This window comes from Ambystoma mexicanum, chromosome 10 (genome assembly GCF_040938575.1).
Source record: "Ambystoma mexicanum isolate Mex_15411 chromosome 10, UKY_AmexF1_1, whole genome shotgun sequence".
NCBI lineage: Eukaryota > Metazoa > Chordata > Amphibia > Caudata > Ambystomatidae > Ambystoma > Ambystoma mexicanum.
Genome location: NC_090932.1, coordinates 1,092,274,376 through 1,092,291,395, shown reverse-complemented (window position 1 = coordinate 1,092,291,395; position 17,020 = coordinate 1,092,274,376). Strand labels below are relative to the sequence as shown.

Sequence of the window (17,020 nt, the reverse complement as noted above, 5' to 3'; positions counted from 1 at the left end):
CCCCATGGCTCAACTTGTTTATTTAAGTCCTGTCCATTATCTGGACCATTGTTGTCTAAATTTGTTGGCATGTCATATTGTCATATAAGTGCCATACGAGCACTCAAACCCAAGTTGTGGACTGGGTGAAAAATTGGGGTAGTACCATCCAGGTTGCTCTTATGCCCCACTGGTTCTCTCACATTTATCCTTTACAGGTGTGTTTTAAATGCGACGGCCAACAAGGGTTGGCAAGACCATTCTTCCATAATCACTGTAGCCCAACGCCCAAAATGCACACTCGCCAGAGATTGGATTCTTTGAGTAAGGAGTGGTGCACTGTGTGTAAGTGAAGCAGCCTGGCTCGCAACCTAAAATGTGTACCCCTGATCCAGACCATCAGGATCAATCGCCAAAATGTCCTAAATTATATTCCAGCCATTTAAATTTCCGTTTTCAGCTAGCGGCCAAAGGGTTCCTCAGCAGAATATTCTGAAGACTTAATTTTTTATATGGGTGTTCTTGACAGCCTCAGATTTGGACAGTGAAGCAAAGACACAAAAAAACGGTATTGCTTACCTCAACATGTGCATCCCACCCTCATTGCGCCCATCATCTCTAATAAGATGTATTTCACTCAGCAAGTATTCTATCATTTTTGGAGCTCGGCAATACAGGAAATTAGGGGGTGGGAGTTGTACTGCTTCCTTAACAGTGTTCACTGCTGCAGCATCTCTCCACCCACATTAGCTCCATTTCGCTTGGACTTAATCATCTTCCAACCCTAACTACAAAAAGTGGGTATTATGCAGGGCTCATTCACTTCCTCGTCTCTATTCCCTCTCTCCCCTACTGCTCTATCCCCACATTTGTCTCCTTCCGTCAATCGTTGGCGGTCACTCCCAGATTTTCTGTGGGAGGTACAGTAAGGACCCTATGATAAAAACATGCTACCAGGGCCAGGAGAATAGCTCCGGGGAAACGCGTTTGTCTTGAAAGCAAGACACGTAGAGCAACAGAGGTTTGAATCCCAGCCTTGCGCCTGGAGACTGGTCTCCGGTAATACAACTGTCTTCACACTTGCAGGGCTACACAATCAAATCTCTGGGCCATCATACAACCATGCTCCGACTAGATTTAGTACTTAATTCCAAGATACTATAATTGCCATCACTGGAAAACTGTGCGTTACCAGGAGATGGCTCATGATTCGCCCCCTTCCACAATCAGCTGGCCATTTCATACACTGCCTACCATTACACACAAACCATTCACCTCAACCCCATTATATTTTCCCCAATGTGCTCGTTCTGTGCACCCCTATCCAATCCCCACTTTTCCTTTCTTCCACCAAATACTACGATCTGGCTACAGATGGGGGTGAAGGAGCTAATACACCAAGTGTTTGATATTTTATTTGTACCGCGCTGATACACAAGTGTTTCAGAGCGTGATAAGGCAAGAGAGGGGAACAAGGGGAAAACAAAACAACGATCTTACTAGGCCCAGTGACATTGAGAACGTGAAAGTGCATGGAAGAGGAAGAAGGGGAAAGTGCGGAGTAAGGAGAAAATAAACAAATAAGTAAATAAGAGCAACAAACAGTGGTAGTGCAGACAGCAAGTGCTAGGTATAAGGCAGCAGACAGGAAGTGCCAGATGAAGTGCTGAGAAACAGGAAGGGGGGGGGGGGGGGGGTTGTGTTACAGATGCAGACCCCAGTGCAAGGGATTGCCAGGAGGAAGTGCGGGTGGGTGGCAGGGTCAGCGGGTACCTGGGCCCAAAAGTCAGAGGGTGACCAGGTACACGATGCCAAGACAGAACAGATCAGCAGGAGAGAGGAAGAGAAGTCAGAAGCAAAGAGGAAAGTCTTCAGGTGCTTCTGGAACCGGAGATGCTTCTCCTCAAGTTTAAGAGTGGCAGGGAGGCTGTTCCAGAGGGAGGCACTGGCCAAAGGCAGAGATCTGCGCCCATCTAGCTCCTTAGAAAAACGACTGACCCTGAGGGAGTTGGTGGAGGAGTGAAGAGCTCGGAGGGAAGGTATTTACGGAGGGAGAGCTGAAGGTATTTTGGGCGCAGCCCCCCAAAAGCCCTGTGGACGAGGCAATGGGTCTTGAAATTAATCCTTGCAACCACTGGGTGCCAAGGGAGAGATTTCAGGGCTATAGAAATACGACCCCAGGGCTTGAGGCCAGGGACAAGTCTTGCAGTCCTGTTCCGGATGCATTGCAAAGGGCGGAGAGTAGAAGCAGGTAATTTAGAAAGAGGCTGTTGCAAAAGTCCAACCTAGAGAGGACCAGTGCTCGAGAGACAGAGAGCTTCTGGGGGAAGGAGAGGAAAGGTACTACCTCCGAGGAGGAGCAGTGGGAAGTTAGATATATCGGAGATGGGGCAGAGAAGTAAAGAGTGGATTGCAGGCAGATTACCACTAGTTCCATTTTTTCACTTTCATTGCTCTTGCACTTACCAGCCTCTTGATTCGTGATTATGGGCATTGGAAATCTAATCCTTATGGTAATGGTGTAAACAAGCACTGCCCGTTAGTCCACAAATGACAATAATGGTGGTCAGTTTCAATTGGTTTTCTCTAGATGCAACTGAGTTCATACATGTGAATGCCTAAAGCAAACCAACACCTTATGGTTAGATCAATGCATACCCGGGACAGTTTTCTGCCCTTACGGGTATTGTAAAAAAACAAGTGTAAAGAAGGTAGACAAATACATATGATATGTTCCGGTCCACCATCCACCACGTATTTGGGAAACATACCTGCAGTAATGTCAGAATAGCCCGTCAGTGGGTTGAAGTTAATTATGGATGTGCTGCCACAGAGATATAAAAATAAAATGTCACAATCTCTGTTGAGACTGTGTCAACAGAATTAGTCAAGACTGTCAGTGGTATGGATGCACACAGTCCGTCGTTAGCACCAACCTCGATTGAGTTGGTCATTTGTGCATCTCATCAGCGTTGTGCTCGATGCACTATTCTTTGAAAATGCCAGGTATAACCAGAAGTGAACTGTTTCACAAAGCCGGTTCCCATCTTGGAAGGGAGCCCGGTGCATTAGCACTGGACATTACAGCTCCACTAGATTACTATTGACTCACGCGCATTCGCAACCCTCAATATTATAACGTTATGTTTACTATCCTAATTTCTTAATTCAATACTTTTTTTAAAAAAAATCTGCTACCTGAATTATTAGATTCTCAACTAATGACAGAGATACTAAGTTACTGAATACAACTCCCCTCAAGAGTGTTCTCCCTTAATTATCAGGTGGAAATCCGGTGCACTCGAATGAATTTAGGCATATTCCTAGCTACTGGTATGCGCCTGCTACGGCCCGGCCCCAACGTGGCTAATTGTGTCTCCTGATAATCACACTACGGGGAACAAAGCAAGTCGGGACAACCTGCATCCCGCACAACCACTCTGCAAAATGCAGGAAAGAGTTCACAATTACGGGACAATCGAGCAAAATACGAGACAGTTTGCCACCCTAGATGCCATACTCACAGAGTCTTGGGGAGTTCGTCGTCCATCATGGCGAGAAACTGGGGGCGGCCGGTGCGCTAGGTGAGAAGCGGGGTGTCCCGCCCGAGACTCCCCCGCGAGCCCTGCACTCAACCCCAGCAACAGCGAAGTGAGACGACGGCAACTAGAGGCGGTAGGCCGCGGGGCTTCCCTGAGACAATAAGCGGCACTCGCTTTCCCCTCACACACAACGCGAACCAGAGACAGAGGGGGGGCAAAGGGGGGGGACAACCGTCACAAGATGGCGGACCGCGGAGGACCGCTACTACGCATGCGTACGCTCTGCGTCTGAGACGGACGGACGTACGTCAAGCAGCGATTCGTCAATCGTCACAGGGTGCGCGTACCTAGTAGAACTGGTCAAATGGTCTGCGACCGCTACTTCTGCAGCGATTAAGGAAGTGGGAATGGATGCGCTGCGTAACTGTTGCGGGTGTGCGTGATTTTGCATAGTATACTGCTACGGCGTTTGGTGTACCTCAATCATAAAAACGAACAGATTGGAAAAAAAAACATAGAACAGTTTTCGTCAGATTGCGGAAATAATGCGGGTAATGCGTGGCTCAAATCCACGTTCCCCTTTAATGCGGTTCAGGCTGGACGTGGCGCGACACCGTGCTCACCCAACAGGAAGTTGAGCTGTGTGTGTGAAAAACAAAAGCGAATTGCGATACTAGTGGATTGCGGTTCATGTGACAACGTTTGTGAAAATAAGGCGCTTTCCACGTGTACAACGTTTAAAAGTAACACAAAACGGATTATTTTAAAAAGTATGTTTTTTTCTTTATTAATTTTGGATGTTTTTATTTGAAGTGTTTTAGTTACAAAACCTTTCAACACCGCATAAAGGGAAACTTTGGCGACACCAATTAATATCTTACTCGCACAGCTATCAAAACAATCAAAATAATAATATTTCTGTATACGATTAAACACTTATCAAACGTTTCTATTTCATCAATCTTTAAAAACAGTTTTGATTTTCTTAATTATCTCTAACCAATTATAATACATATTAGAATTCAAAACAGTGCCATCACAGGAGAAAAACGAGCCCCACATCTGATCCCATTTCAAATGTTCCAAGGCATATCTTTTTAATTTTACATTTTTTTAATTCATTTTAAATAAGAACACAATGATGTACAACAAATCGGTGAACTGGGAAAAGTACATAAAATATTCAAAGAGCATGTCATCTTAATGAAGTGCACAGTGGGTGTCCTCAGATTTCACCCATACAAATTATAAACGTAATCCAAAAAGTAGTGTACACCAAGCAAGAAGTAACGCAATTTATTCGGGGCCAAGCGTAGCTGGGAAAGCAAAATTCACAGAGAATGCGGAACAGAATTGCACGAAAGGTGCTGTCAAAGATACGCACCATAGGAGAAGAGCTTTTATAATCATACAAACTAATTAGCATCAAACAACATTGCAACATCAGTTCATCCATGTGAGGCTAATTGGTAGAGCTACATAATTCCCCTATAGTGGTACATACGTTATGCTGAATTGATTGGGTCCTGCAAACCTTCCCACACCACCCTGGACCACCTCGTATCACAGTCCAACTCCCAATTCCCACATCACAGTGCCAAAACATCGAGATTCTCATGGGAATACAACTGATCATGACACTGCAGGAGCCTTGAACCACTGACAAGTTACCATTTTAATATTCCATTTTAGAAACTCTCCAAACCTCTTCTCAGGCTCACATGTACAAAGGAGCAATTTGAAACCGCCATGGAACATTTTGAAACGACAGTAAACCAGTTTCATAAACTAATATGCCAAATTATAAAATGATTGGGTATTCACTGCCTTTCTCCAGCACCCAGGAGCTTTGTTTCCTGGCCTCGAAAGTATCAAAAGCTGTTAATTTCTTACTACTGTTTGATCCTGGGTACGTGTAATTTGCAATGTACTGCCAGCCTCTGCGGCTACTAACCAAGTTAATAATATGTGAATTTGTTTCTATTAAAAAGCATGCTCTGAGGCCTGTTTACAGTGCCTCTGTCTAATGTTAAGCCCTGCATACTTACCTGTAACCCAACTTTATCGCCTATGTGTTATTTATTATTTAGGGCATTCTCCAGCCTAGTGCCTAGAAATGTGTGTTTATCAACGTAGCCCTTCCCCTTTTAGTGGGCTAATATTGCAGCTGATAGTTCACTCCTTTTTACCACGCTGAACTTGAATTTTTACCGCATTATCCCCCCTTTTGATTGATCCACCAATAACTTAACTCTTTTCCTTCTCCCAGTCCCCACTCTGCTGCTCTCGTTTTAGGGATCCATACTCTTTATAGTCTGCTCATATCACCTCTATCTTCGTCCCAGTCTTCTAATGATCCCTCCATCAGCACACACCCCTGCCCATCCTTATCGCATGAAATCCAATAGGCATCATAGTTCTCTATATCTCCAGGTGGTATTGTAACCCAGTCAACTTCATGATCAACTTTTTCACTCTTGGTTAGTTGGTTAATGGGTTTATTTTTATCATTATGCATATCTTGGCACAAACTCGCCCCTCTATGGCAGTGAGAAGGTCCAACATGTATCTATTCTGGAGTGCCAACAAAGGTAGTGCCCTCAGCTCTTCTTTTACCGCGTTTAGGCCCTTTGCTGTTGAATTGGCTAGTCGAAGTAACTCAAACCTGGTGAGTTGCAGCCACTTGCCATTAGCTGCAGTTTGCACACCTGGAAGCAGTAATGACATGAAAAAGTGGTTGCCTTGGAAAACAGTCGAAACTCAGCAGGAATTGCTGCCAGATTTTCTGCACTCTTCTTGGACCAATAGTTATTTGCTCTCCTTTTTATGTTTATCACTCCTCGCATTGTTTGCGCCTTGTCTTGCTGCACCACTTCTTTCAGCACGATTGACTGCTCCTTCAACAAAAGCCCAGTGTTGTTGTTGCTTCAGGGCACCACCAGGGCTGGGCTGTGCAGTGTAACAATCGCACAAACCCCACTCCAATCAGGAGGAAACTGGGTGTAGGCCTTCGATCCACATGTCCACCACAGCTCCATTATGATAGCTGTCCCCTGCGTCAGTGCCACACTCCTCATCACCGTAGCACAGCCAGTGTTAGTTCCCAAATGGATGGACCCACTGGACCTGAAACACAGAAGGAATAGTGTAAAGCTCTTTATGTAAACTGGTTGATGAGTTTCACCTAGCCAAGTCCATACATGTACAAACTTCCCCCAACTGCCTTGCAGCTATTGTTTACTTTGGACACCACATGTTCTTCATATCCCACCAAACAGCTCGACATTGTGCATTATTCTCTCCTGCCATTGGCCACCATACCACACGGCCCCTTTTATTCTCATTAATGGTCTTGTGTGACACCATGCAATGCTATGTCCTTCTTTATCTACACACTGCAGTCATTTGTGTTCACTTATCATTTGCTCCCTCCTTTTATAGCCATCTGTTATATATTCTACTATCATCTTTTTGGTTTCTCTTTTTTTGGCCATCCTGTCAAGTTGCACATAATTATCTGTGTAAACCTCTTCTCCATCCACCCATTGGACAGAAACTCTTGTTCCTTGAAAAAGACCACTAGTTTTGCAGATCGATAGTTGCATTAGGCAACTGCTTCCTCATATGATACAGCCTGAGGCAGGAAAAGCTTGGGTGCCTTTATTACGTGTGGGATGAGTGAGCAGACGTAACTTGTACCGTTCTCGCTTTCTCTTCCCACATGTTACATCTTTCCTTCTCAAATTCAAACCTTCATCAGCAGTTTAGCTTTACTCGTGTTTTTCATCAGACGCGTTTAACAATGTTCGTTCCAGTGCTCATTATACAATGTTGCTGTGTGAAACCTTGGGCCTCATTATGAGTTTGGCGGTAGCCATGCTCTTATTAAGGGCACGGCTACCGGCAAACTCGCTACCGGCCCCGGCACCCACAAACGGGCCATTACGTCCCATTATGAGATTAGTGGGCGGGCAATTGCCCATTTGCGGGTGCCGGTATAGCCTATAGGGCAGAATGGGGGTCGGGAGCATGGTTGCACCGTTCCGGTACAATCACGAGTTCTGCTTTCGGGTCCCGGTCTGCACGCCTGGTCAGACCATGCGTGCAGTCCGAGACCGGCAAGCAGAACTCGTAATGTGGCTGAGAGGTAACAACGGCACCGGTAGAACTACCGGCGCCGTTGTTGCCTTTCCGCCACATTCGTAATGAGGCCCCTTGACTTAAACAGAGTCCAGTCTTGCCTCGGTCTCCCGAACTCACGGCTGTGTTTATCCCTCTGTTGCTACTTTGTTCTTGAAGCCGAGGACGATACCAAAGCGTCTACTGCTCCTCCCGCCTTGTCGGTTATGCAGGAGGGCCCTCAGTATCTTCGACACACAATGCAGGATTCGTCAGTCTGGCCTTACACTTTCTGCCTCGAAGGATTCTTGAAAGTAACAGCGTCATGGTGAAAAGGTTAAGGGTGCTTCCCTTCTTACGAACCCTTTGTAGTTTGCTGTCTTTCTCCCCTCGTTCAGCTGCTCTTCTCCTTTTATCCGTATGGGGAAGTTTAATGGAAGTCAGGTGTGAGTGATTGTCAGTAATCGCCTGACCATAGTAGTGGGACATGTCAGGTACATGGCTCAGGTGTGAGTCTGTTTTCTCTCAGAGCAGGCTGTCTGTGCGGAAGTGTTCATGCAAGAAAAGAGGGGAGGTAGAGTTTCCATATATCCTACCTGGTAGGATGGGCTAAAAAGGTGTTACAGGGAAGAGAGGGATAACGCGTCTCACCATCCAGTGTCCCACTCCCCGAAGTGGGTGATGTATCCAAAGACTTTCACATATTCCATAGGTTTCTTTTCCTGTGTTCCTGTAAAGACGGAGTATTTGTGTTTGTCTCCCGAATGTATCCTACTGTCACGAACGTCAACAAAATCCTCCTCTTCACTGGACAAATCAGGTTTGCCCCCGACTTCTCACCTTCCGTCGTTTTCTTGGATCTTCCTTTCTGGTAGAGTGAATGTTTCTCCTTTTTTTTATGAAGGAATGGACGCCCCGAAAGGATTCCACCGTGCCACCGTCAAAGGTGCGACGGGGGCAGTCCTTCCGGAGACGCTATTTGCGGGGAAAAAGCCGGAGGCACAAAAAACCCTGATGTTGCTCCAAGGGAATGAGGATCTGGCTTGAGCGGGAGGTACTTGCAGCGTACGGAGATCCAGGCGAAGAGGGTATGCAGAAGGAAGGTAAATCAGCTGCAAGGATGGCTGGGTGGCAGTAACTGCTCGTGCAGCAGGCTGAGGACAGGTACCCAGCGGATAGTCCGACATCAAGGGCAAGGCAAAGGCAGTCCAGTGAACGGGCAGAGTTCTGGTACACAGCGGATGCGTAGGTAAGAAGGGCGTGACGAAGGCAGTCCTTTAAACAGGCCGAGTACTGGTACACAAAGGGCAGAAGTCTTGAAGACAGGACCGAGGCAAGCGTAAGGCTAGTAGAGTAGGGATAACAGCTGAAGGGGAAAGCAGAACAAGAAGGAAATCACAACGGAAGAAAGGGAAAGGTACCAAAAAAGCCTAACGAAAAGGGAGGAGAGAGAGGGAGGGGAAAAAAGGGCGAGCAAGAGGGCTCAGGAGGGAGAACGAAGGAAGAAAGGGGGAGGTTCAAAGAGGAAACGGGAGGAAGGAAGGGCAACATAACACAACGGAGAAGCAATTCGACCAAGGACCGGGAGAAAAACGTATATAGCAGAGAGCAACGGCAACGTCAGGAGGAAATCCGGAAACGATGCAACACGCTCACAACCCGGAAGTATTGGAATAAATACTTCCGGTTGTGTACGCGTGCAACCACTAGAGCGATGCAGAAAGAAGTGAGGATACGTGAAGGGAAATGCTATGGCAGGCTGAAACACCAGCTGTTCCACACCTGCCAGCCTTGTCTAGATGTGACACCTACAAACTGGTATCAGGATGGTGATTTTGTTATTAGGTATTCCTGAGGTTTGGAAGGTACCTCTTGGCAAATGCTAGGTTCCTGACATTTGGTTTCCGTTCATCACCACACCCGAGAGGTTTGGGAGTAACAGTCAGATTGCCAACAACCCTGGGGTACAAACGCTCTAGGGGAATTTAGGAGATCTTGTAAGAGAGAAGAAAATGCAGGAAAGTCTCTTCCCACAATGAAATATTTCGGGAGTCCAGGAATAATGGCGGATGACACCAGTCGTGAGTCTCCCATGATGTTAATGTACACATGTATCTTGGCGTAGATTCCATTATCTCCGTGTACACATGTGACTCGAACTAGACTTGCATTTTCTATGTCTTTTGTTGTCCCCAAATCAGCCCTTATGGTGGTCTGTTTGCTGCCTGAATCAATTGGCGCATTTACTGGCCTTCCATTTACTAGGGATTTTACGTATGTAAAGTCAGTTGATGTCACAATCCCAACTGGCCATGACCACTCCATTACCTCGTCCTCCCCACAGCAGAAGCATTCCCCCCCCCTTGCGCACTGCTCTGTGACCCTCCCACTCTACCAGCATTGGAAGTTGCCATGGCGACATGTCGCTTGTAAAGCACGCATTTGTTGTTCTACGCCGTTGCGTTCCACTGCAGCACGATCTGTGTTTCGGAATGCTCACATGACTGCCCTCTCTGTTTCGCAATGCAGGCTCAGCCCGTCATTGATTCCATAAAATGCTTGCAGTTATCCAGCAAGGTGATTCTGATTAAAGTAAGTGTATTTTTGAAAGACCGTCTGACCTTCTGTTTTCCTGCTCGTAGTTCATGGGCTGCCTACATTAGAAACTGTTCCTTGTTTGACCACTCGATACCGATTACCTTTTGCCTGTTCCTCGGATTGTCTCTGCTCAATGCAGAGACCTTTTTTTGCCTGTCCCTCAGATTTCTTCTGCGTGCTGAATTGGATTTGTGTATTGACCGCACGGATACTCGACCTGCCCATCCCGGGATTGCCTCAACTCTCCACGAGTACTTTCCCTTCTTCTCTTCCTCCCTTTCCTGGAAACCGTACGTAAGAACATCTCTTGGGCACAGGACCCAAACCGCCTTGCTGAGCTTTATCCTGTGCACCTACCCGACACTAGTGCGTCCCTTGTGCCGTTCGGGTTCCTAGCTCCTTACTAACCTTACCCTTTCCTTTAGTTTTTACTTGCCTCTGGATTGGACTCTACCTTCAACCTCTCATTTCCTGGACTGCCCGCACTGCCATTCCCTGGATAAGCTTCCTTTTGACTCAACCCTACTTCCTCAATTACGATCATAGGCATTGCATACTTACCTTTCCTTGTGTATCATAGGGGAAGATTCAAGGCTGGAGAATTCCTTTACATCACCTAGAAATAGACAAAACCCAGTGCCAAGTTAAGAGGTTAGTTCTCCAGTCTCGTATTCAAGTTGTTCTTTATTCTTTGAACCTGGTCTAAAACCTGTACCTTTCTCTTACAGCCTGGCACACTGACGGTGTAATTGATTTGCCCCTCTATCCATGTGAGTTTAAACAGATATAGGGGCGCATCACTGGAAAGGTCACCCTCTGTGAAGAGACTTGGGCCAGTTTTGGTCCAGGTTATACTACATAGCAGTACCAAGCTCAAATACCCTCAGCTTATCCTTGGTGACTACTGACAGAATCAGAAGCCAACATGGACGCATCTGATACTCTGGCTGCTCTCATGCAGTTAGTCACTGATCTCAGGAATTACATGACTTCTGCTCATGACGCCATGCGTCATCGTATTGATTCACTACAGGACCTAGCGTGGTCTCAGCCACGGGCTGACGACCATGCTGGTGCTGCAGCCTCTGGTTCAGGATACCCCTTACCTAGACAGGACCCAGTGTCAGTCCTGATGTCTACTCAGTTCCCATTGACACCACCTGAGCGGTTTAATGGCGATCTTAAACCTATTGCACGTTCATTAACCAGTGCAAGCTGCATTTCTTGTGTCATCCTGCGTCCTTTCCCGATTCCACCACCAAAGTAGCCTTTGTCCTAACCCTTTGTTAGAATCTAACAGTTACGTTCTTTATGACTGCAATGAATAGGGTATTTGATAATAGATACAAAACGCAAGCTACAGACCTTGAATTTCTGAACCTCCAACGGGGGGTACGCCGTTACTGTCATACCTGGTAAAGTTCAATCAACTGGTCCCCGAAACTGGTTGGCCCAAAGATAAGAAGGCAGCTGTGTTTTACAAGGGTCTTTCTGATGATTTAAAAGACACCCTGGCTACCATCCCAGTAGTACCGATGGGATTTGCAGAACGATTTGATTTAGTACTCCAGATTGATGCTAGGAGAGCGGAGAGAAGGGGCAAAAAGAAACCTACTCTCCCAATGGCCTTTCGTCTTGATATATCTATATCAGCCCATTCAGAATCCGAACCTATGCAGATGGGGGCTATCTGTGGTCCTTTGACCACCAACGAGATGTAACATCGGCGTAGAAACAACCTCTGTATGTACAGTGGTTCTCCCGATCACTTTCTACGTGACTGCCCAAAGAAACCTATTCACAAACTGGGAAACTCCAGGGCCCGGCAGTAGAAGGGGTCCCTATGCTGGGTGTGTTTCTGCCGGACTCCCACATTCCTGCTGCCTTCTCATCGCTCTGTTTCTCGGTCTCCTTTTTTGTGTCTTCTAGCGTCCTTTTACAGCCCATCCTATCATTGATTCAGGTGCCACAGGTGGACCACAGTATGCCTGTGATTCCGGCATCCCTATCGTCCCTTAGTCTGTATCCGATCAATGCCGTGGACGACACAGCTCTGGTCTGGTAACAGAGCAAACCATAACTATACAAATGAACACCAACGAAGGGCATTCCGAGTTTCTTGCTTTCGATCTTATTGCGGCACCCCAATTTAAGGTGATCCTTGGTCTACCCTGGCTACAGTTACACAACCCCTCTATTAATTGGTTGTCACGGTAGGTAGAGTTCCCATCATCGTTTTGTAACAGCTACTGTTTCCATTTACATGCAGTCATACGGAACGCACCATGCCAGGCCTGTCACGGAATTCCCCCTTTCTCACCTGGGAGCGATCCTTGTAGGATTTCTTGGGTGGTGTCTGCTTACGCACGGACCTGGTCTTGTATAAACCCGCGCAAGCCTCTTCTGGCTCCAGCGTGCGTTCAGAGCTCCAGGATTCAGACACTCCGGGATCCAGGAACCAAGAGGGTAAGCACACAGCACACGAGTCTGGGAAACAAGGAGGAAGGAAGAGGGTAGTGGGAATGGAATTAGGAGGTCCAGGAACAAGGACAACAGTGTAGCGAACTACGGAGCACACGTCTAGTCGCTGCTTGCAGTAGCATTGAGACGCGTGGCCTGCGGGGACGCAGCCTATTTGTAATTACGCTACGTCTGACGTAAGGACAAGGAAGATGTTGCACGTTAGACAGCCATGTTGGGAGTATCAAGGAGTGCAAGCCCCGTTGTGACAAGGACCATGAGGTCCAAAAGGGGCGTGTTCTGTGGATCATGACAAGGCCTTCCTGGAGACGTCTCCCTTGATTGGTTCGTTTACATCGAGCCCCACTTCTGCTATTCCCACTGAGTGCAGGACCTTTTCAGATGTCTTCGACAAGGGTGGGGTGGAGCAGCTGCCGCCTCACCGGTCTTACAACTGTACTATCGATCTGCTTCCCGGATCTAAGATCCCTTCTGGTCGGGTTTAGTCTCTTACTCTTCAGGAAGATCAGGTTTTGAAAGATTACTACGACAATGCTCTTATGTTGGGATTCATCCATCCTTCTAAGTCTCCTGCTACCTCTCCTTTATTTTTCGTGGCAAAAAAGGAAGGGAACCTGAGGCCATGCACTGACTTTAGGGCCCTCAATGCCATCACAGTCAAAAACCACTCATTTCCGTCCTCTTCGACCAGCTGGGTTCGTCAGCCATCTTTACCAAGCTGGACTTACGCGGGGCCTACAATCTAATTTGTATCAGAGACGGGGATGAGTAGAAAACGCTGTTCAAGACCTGTTATGGGTTATACAAGTATCTCGTGATGCCCTTTGGTCTTTGCAACGCCCCTGCCACATTCCAGTATTTTATGAATGACATCTTTGGTGATATGCTGGATCAGTTTGTTATCATTTACCTTGATGATATTTTGATTTACTCACCTTCCTACGCTTCCCTTGTCACACATGTATGTTCTGTTCTTCAATGACTGAGAGAACACCATTTAATTGTCAAAGGATGAAAAATGTGTCTTCAATACCACTGAGGTCGAGTTCCTCGGGTATGATTTGATGGATAGTGGGGTCAGGATGAACCATTCCAAAGTAAAAGTGGTGCTCAACTGGCCAGTGCCCTCTTCGACAAAGTGTTTACAGTCTTTACTTGGCTTTGCCAACTTTTACCGCCACTTTATTCATTCTTTTTCTTCTATTGTTGCACCTTTGACAGCCCGGACCAGCTGTAAAACACCTTTTCACTGGAACGCTGATGCGCAGGAGGCCTTTGACACCCTTAAATCGGCCTTTACCACTGCTTCGATCTTGCAGCATCTTAACCCCGATCTACCATTTGCTGTTGAGGCCGATGCTTCTGGCATAGCGGTTGGGGCCATTCTCTCTGAGCAGTGTTCTGATACCGGTGATGTCCATCCGGTCGCCTTTTATTCTCGCAAACTCATTCCCTATGAACCTAATTATACGGTCCCTGAACTACAACTGCTAGCAGTCAAGGACGCCTTTGCTGAGTGGCGACACCACCTACTGAGTGCCAGATATACCGTTACCGTGTTTTCCGACCATCGTAATCTCCTGGCCTTCAAGACTATGAAGTGTGTGACTGCTAGGCAGGCACGTTGTCATTTGTTCTTCTCACAGTTCGACTTTTCCATCACTTTCCATCCTGCTCGCCTGCTTGCCAAAGCGGATGCTCTCTCTCGCCTCAATGCTGGCCCTGTTCCAGCACGCACAGACCCTCCTCTTGTTATTCCTAATCTAGTTGCTTGTGGTTGTACACATCAACCGACGCTCAGGAAACTGGTTGGACTGGGTGTCCCTCGAGCCAACCGAACTCCGAGATTTGAACCTGGATATTGTCAACGGTTTGCCCTATATCCAAGGGAGGATCTACATCCCTACTGATGAGACTCGTTCTCGTACCTTACAGTGGTGTCCAACACAAGCTACTAGTATTAAAAATCGGATGTACAACTGATAATTTTAGGTACCTGGGATTGGATATATATCACAAAGTCGAGGATGAACACAAGCATAACACGGAGAAGGCGGTGGGGAAAATAGTATAGTGTTCTGGGCCCGGTTGCCTCTGACCATGATGGGCAGAGCGGCACTGCTGAAGATGATAGTATTACCCAGGCTACTGCACTACTTTGCGAATGTCCCGTACATGATACCTAAACGGTTCTTCATCAGGGTACATAGTATATTAGGGGGTTCATTTGGCACAACTCTAGGAAAAGAATAGCACTGTGGAAATTGCAGAACCTGTACAATCAGGCAGGGATTAGACTGCCCAATTTTGAGGTGTACTACCTGGCCGGCCAGCTCCAATATGTAGCAAAATGGCTGTCCGAAGACCCCACACCAGAGTCTAAATTACTGAGGGCGGAGTGCATACCTTATTTTTTGAACGAGTGGATGTGGGTGGCTGAACCTCCGAAGGGAAAGGGGTCAGCATTGTTGGACCTGGGAGGAAGATCTGGCATAGAGCCTGTCGGGTGATGGGAAGCCCGCTACCGTGCTCCCTGCAGGTGCCTTTACTAGCACTGAAAGGTGTAGACGAGCAATTGAGGAGGACCATTAGAGAACACTGGGAACCAGTGTAACAACCATAGGAGATGTATGGCAAGAGGGGGAGAGAATAGAATTTGATACACTGAGAGAAGACACAGGCTTACATAGTGGACAATATATTACATATGATAGGCTGGTGACAATGGTGAAGAAGACATGGTCAGAGGTGGAGCTGACCCAGCAACCGGATGCTGCCATAGAAACATTTCAGGCGTTATCAGAAGGACTCCACGAGGTCTCCCGAATCTATGAAATAATGATGTCCAAAGTTGGGAAGGAAGTGGTCCAGATAAGGGGGGACTGGGAGGAAGAAGGAGGGGAGACAATAGGTGATGGGCTATGGGTGAGGCTGCAAAGATATCACAAGAAAGTGTCAAGAAATGTAACACTACAACAAATTCAGTTATATTTCAAAAAAGGTAACAGGCGCTCCTCTCCAGAAAGAACATGGCATGATAACCTGTTCTGAGATGAGAGTTTGCAGCACACACTTTTTGCTCACTGTACCTTTCACAGATGTGGAAATATCCATCTCCATATCAGTCTTTGTCCCATCCACATAGGCAGTCCAGCACTGAAATGCTATATATTACCCACAGAGCATACATGACCTCTAAGAAAATTGCTAAATTCACAAATGCCAATACATAGAAATGCCTGAATAGTGGGGAGGTGGATGCAGGGATGGTACACATGTTCTGGGCATGCCCGGAAATAGCGAGATATTGGGAAGAACTAGCACACCTCCTGGCAAATAAAGGGATTAAATTGAAAGTGGACCCTCCGTGGGCGTGCATGGTGGGTGGATTCCCAAGACCACGCAGACTCAACCATGGGAGCAAACAGAAGGACCCGGCTTACATCCTAGGCAAGTGCAGGATAGCAATGAGCTGGAAGGCAAGCAAGAAGCTGAATGCAGATCTCTGGTGGCGGGACCTCCTACAATGGTCAGATGCAGAGACAGTTGTGTGGAGGGAAGCGGTAGACAGAGGGGGTGAAGAGAAAGCAGTGACACTTACAGCCTGGCTACATTTGATCGCATCACTATCGGGTTCCGGACTAGAGGAACCTCAAGCGGATAGCTCCCCGGACAGTGGAGGAAGTGTAACAACCATAAGTTACAGTGGTGTCATGACTCTTTGATTGCAGTACATCCTGGTAGACAGAAGTCCTTGGAGCTGCTGCGCAGGTGGTGTTGGTGGCCTTCGATGTTCCGGGACGTGGTGGATTATATTTCTTCCTGCGCAGCCTGCGCCCATTGCAAAACCACTCCTAGTAAACCTTTGGGGCTATTGCAACCTCTTCCGGTGCCGCATAAGCCATGGCACACAATTTCTATGGATTTGAACTGTCTCCAGTACAGGGGTTGAATAGTATCTGGGTGGTGGTCGATTACTTGACTAAAATGGCAGTTTTTGTCCCCTGTGCTGGTCTTCCTTCAGCCCCTACATTGGCGGATCTCTTTCTCAAGCATGTGTTTTGTTTCTTCCGCTTAGCCTATATCATCGTCACTGATAGAGGTTCTTAATTCACTTCCCATTTCTGTAAAGCACTAAGTTCCTCTTTTCATCTCAAGGATAGGTTTTCCAGTGCTTACCATCCACAGACCGACGGACAGACTGAAAGAATAATTGGCACTCTGGAGCAGTAACTTCGTTGTTTATGTCTACAGTATCAAGATACCTAGTTGTCCGTTCTGCACTCCACTGAGTTCACCTA

The 17,020-nt window shown here is 47.0% G+C and overlaps 1 protein-coding gene and 1 long non-coding RNA gene across 3 annotated transcripts in view; one reads left to right on the top strand and one right to left on the bottom strand.

The window, feature by feature from the left end:
• TIA1 (TIA1 cytotoxic granule associated RNA binding protein) overlaps positions 1–3,886 on the bottom strand; it is a 169,869-nt gene extending 165,983 nt beyond the window's left edge. The window contains exon 1 of one of the 2 annotated variants that reach the window (XM_069618913.1): positions 3,504–3,886. In XM_069618913.1, coding sequence (XP_069475014.1) covers positions 3,504–3,532 — 29 coding nt within the window. In that variant the 5' untranslated portion in view covers positions 3,533–3,886. The remainder of the gene's footprint in view (positions 1–3,503) is intronic. The other variant, XM_069618914.1, reaches the window with a different exon arrangement.
• Positions 1–17,020, top strand: part of LOC138492006 (uncharacterized) — a 1,139,453-nt gene that overhangs the window by 406,175 nt on the left and 716,258 nt on the right. The gene's annotated exons all lie outside the window — the stretch shown is intronic.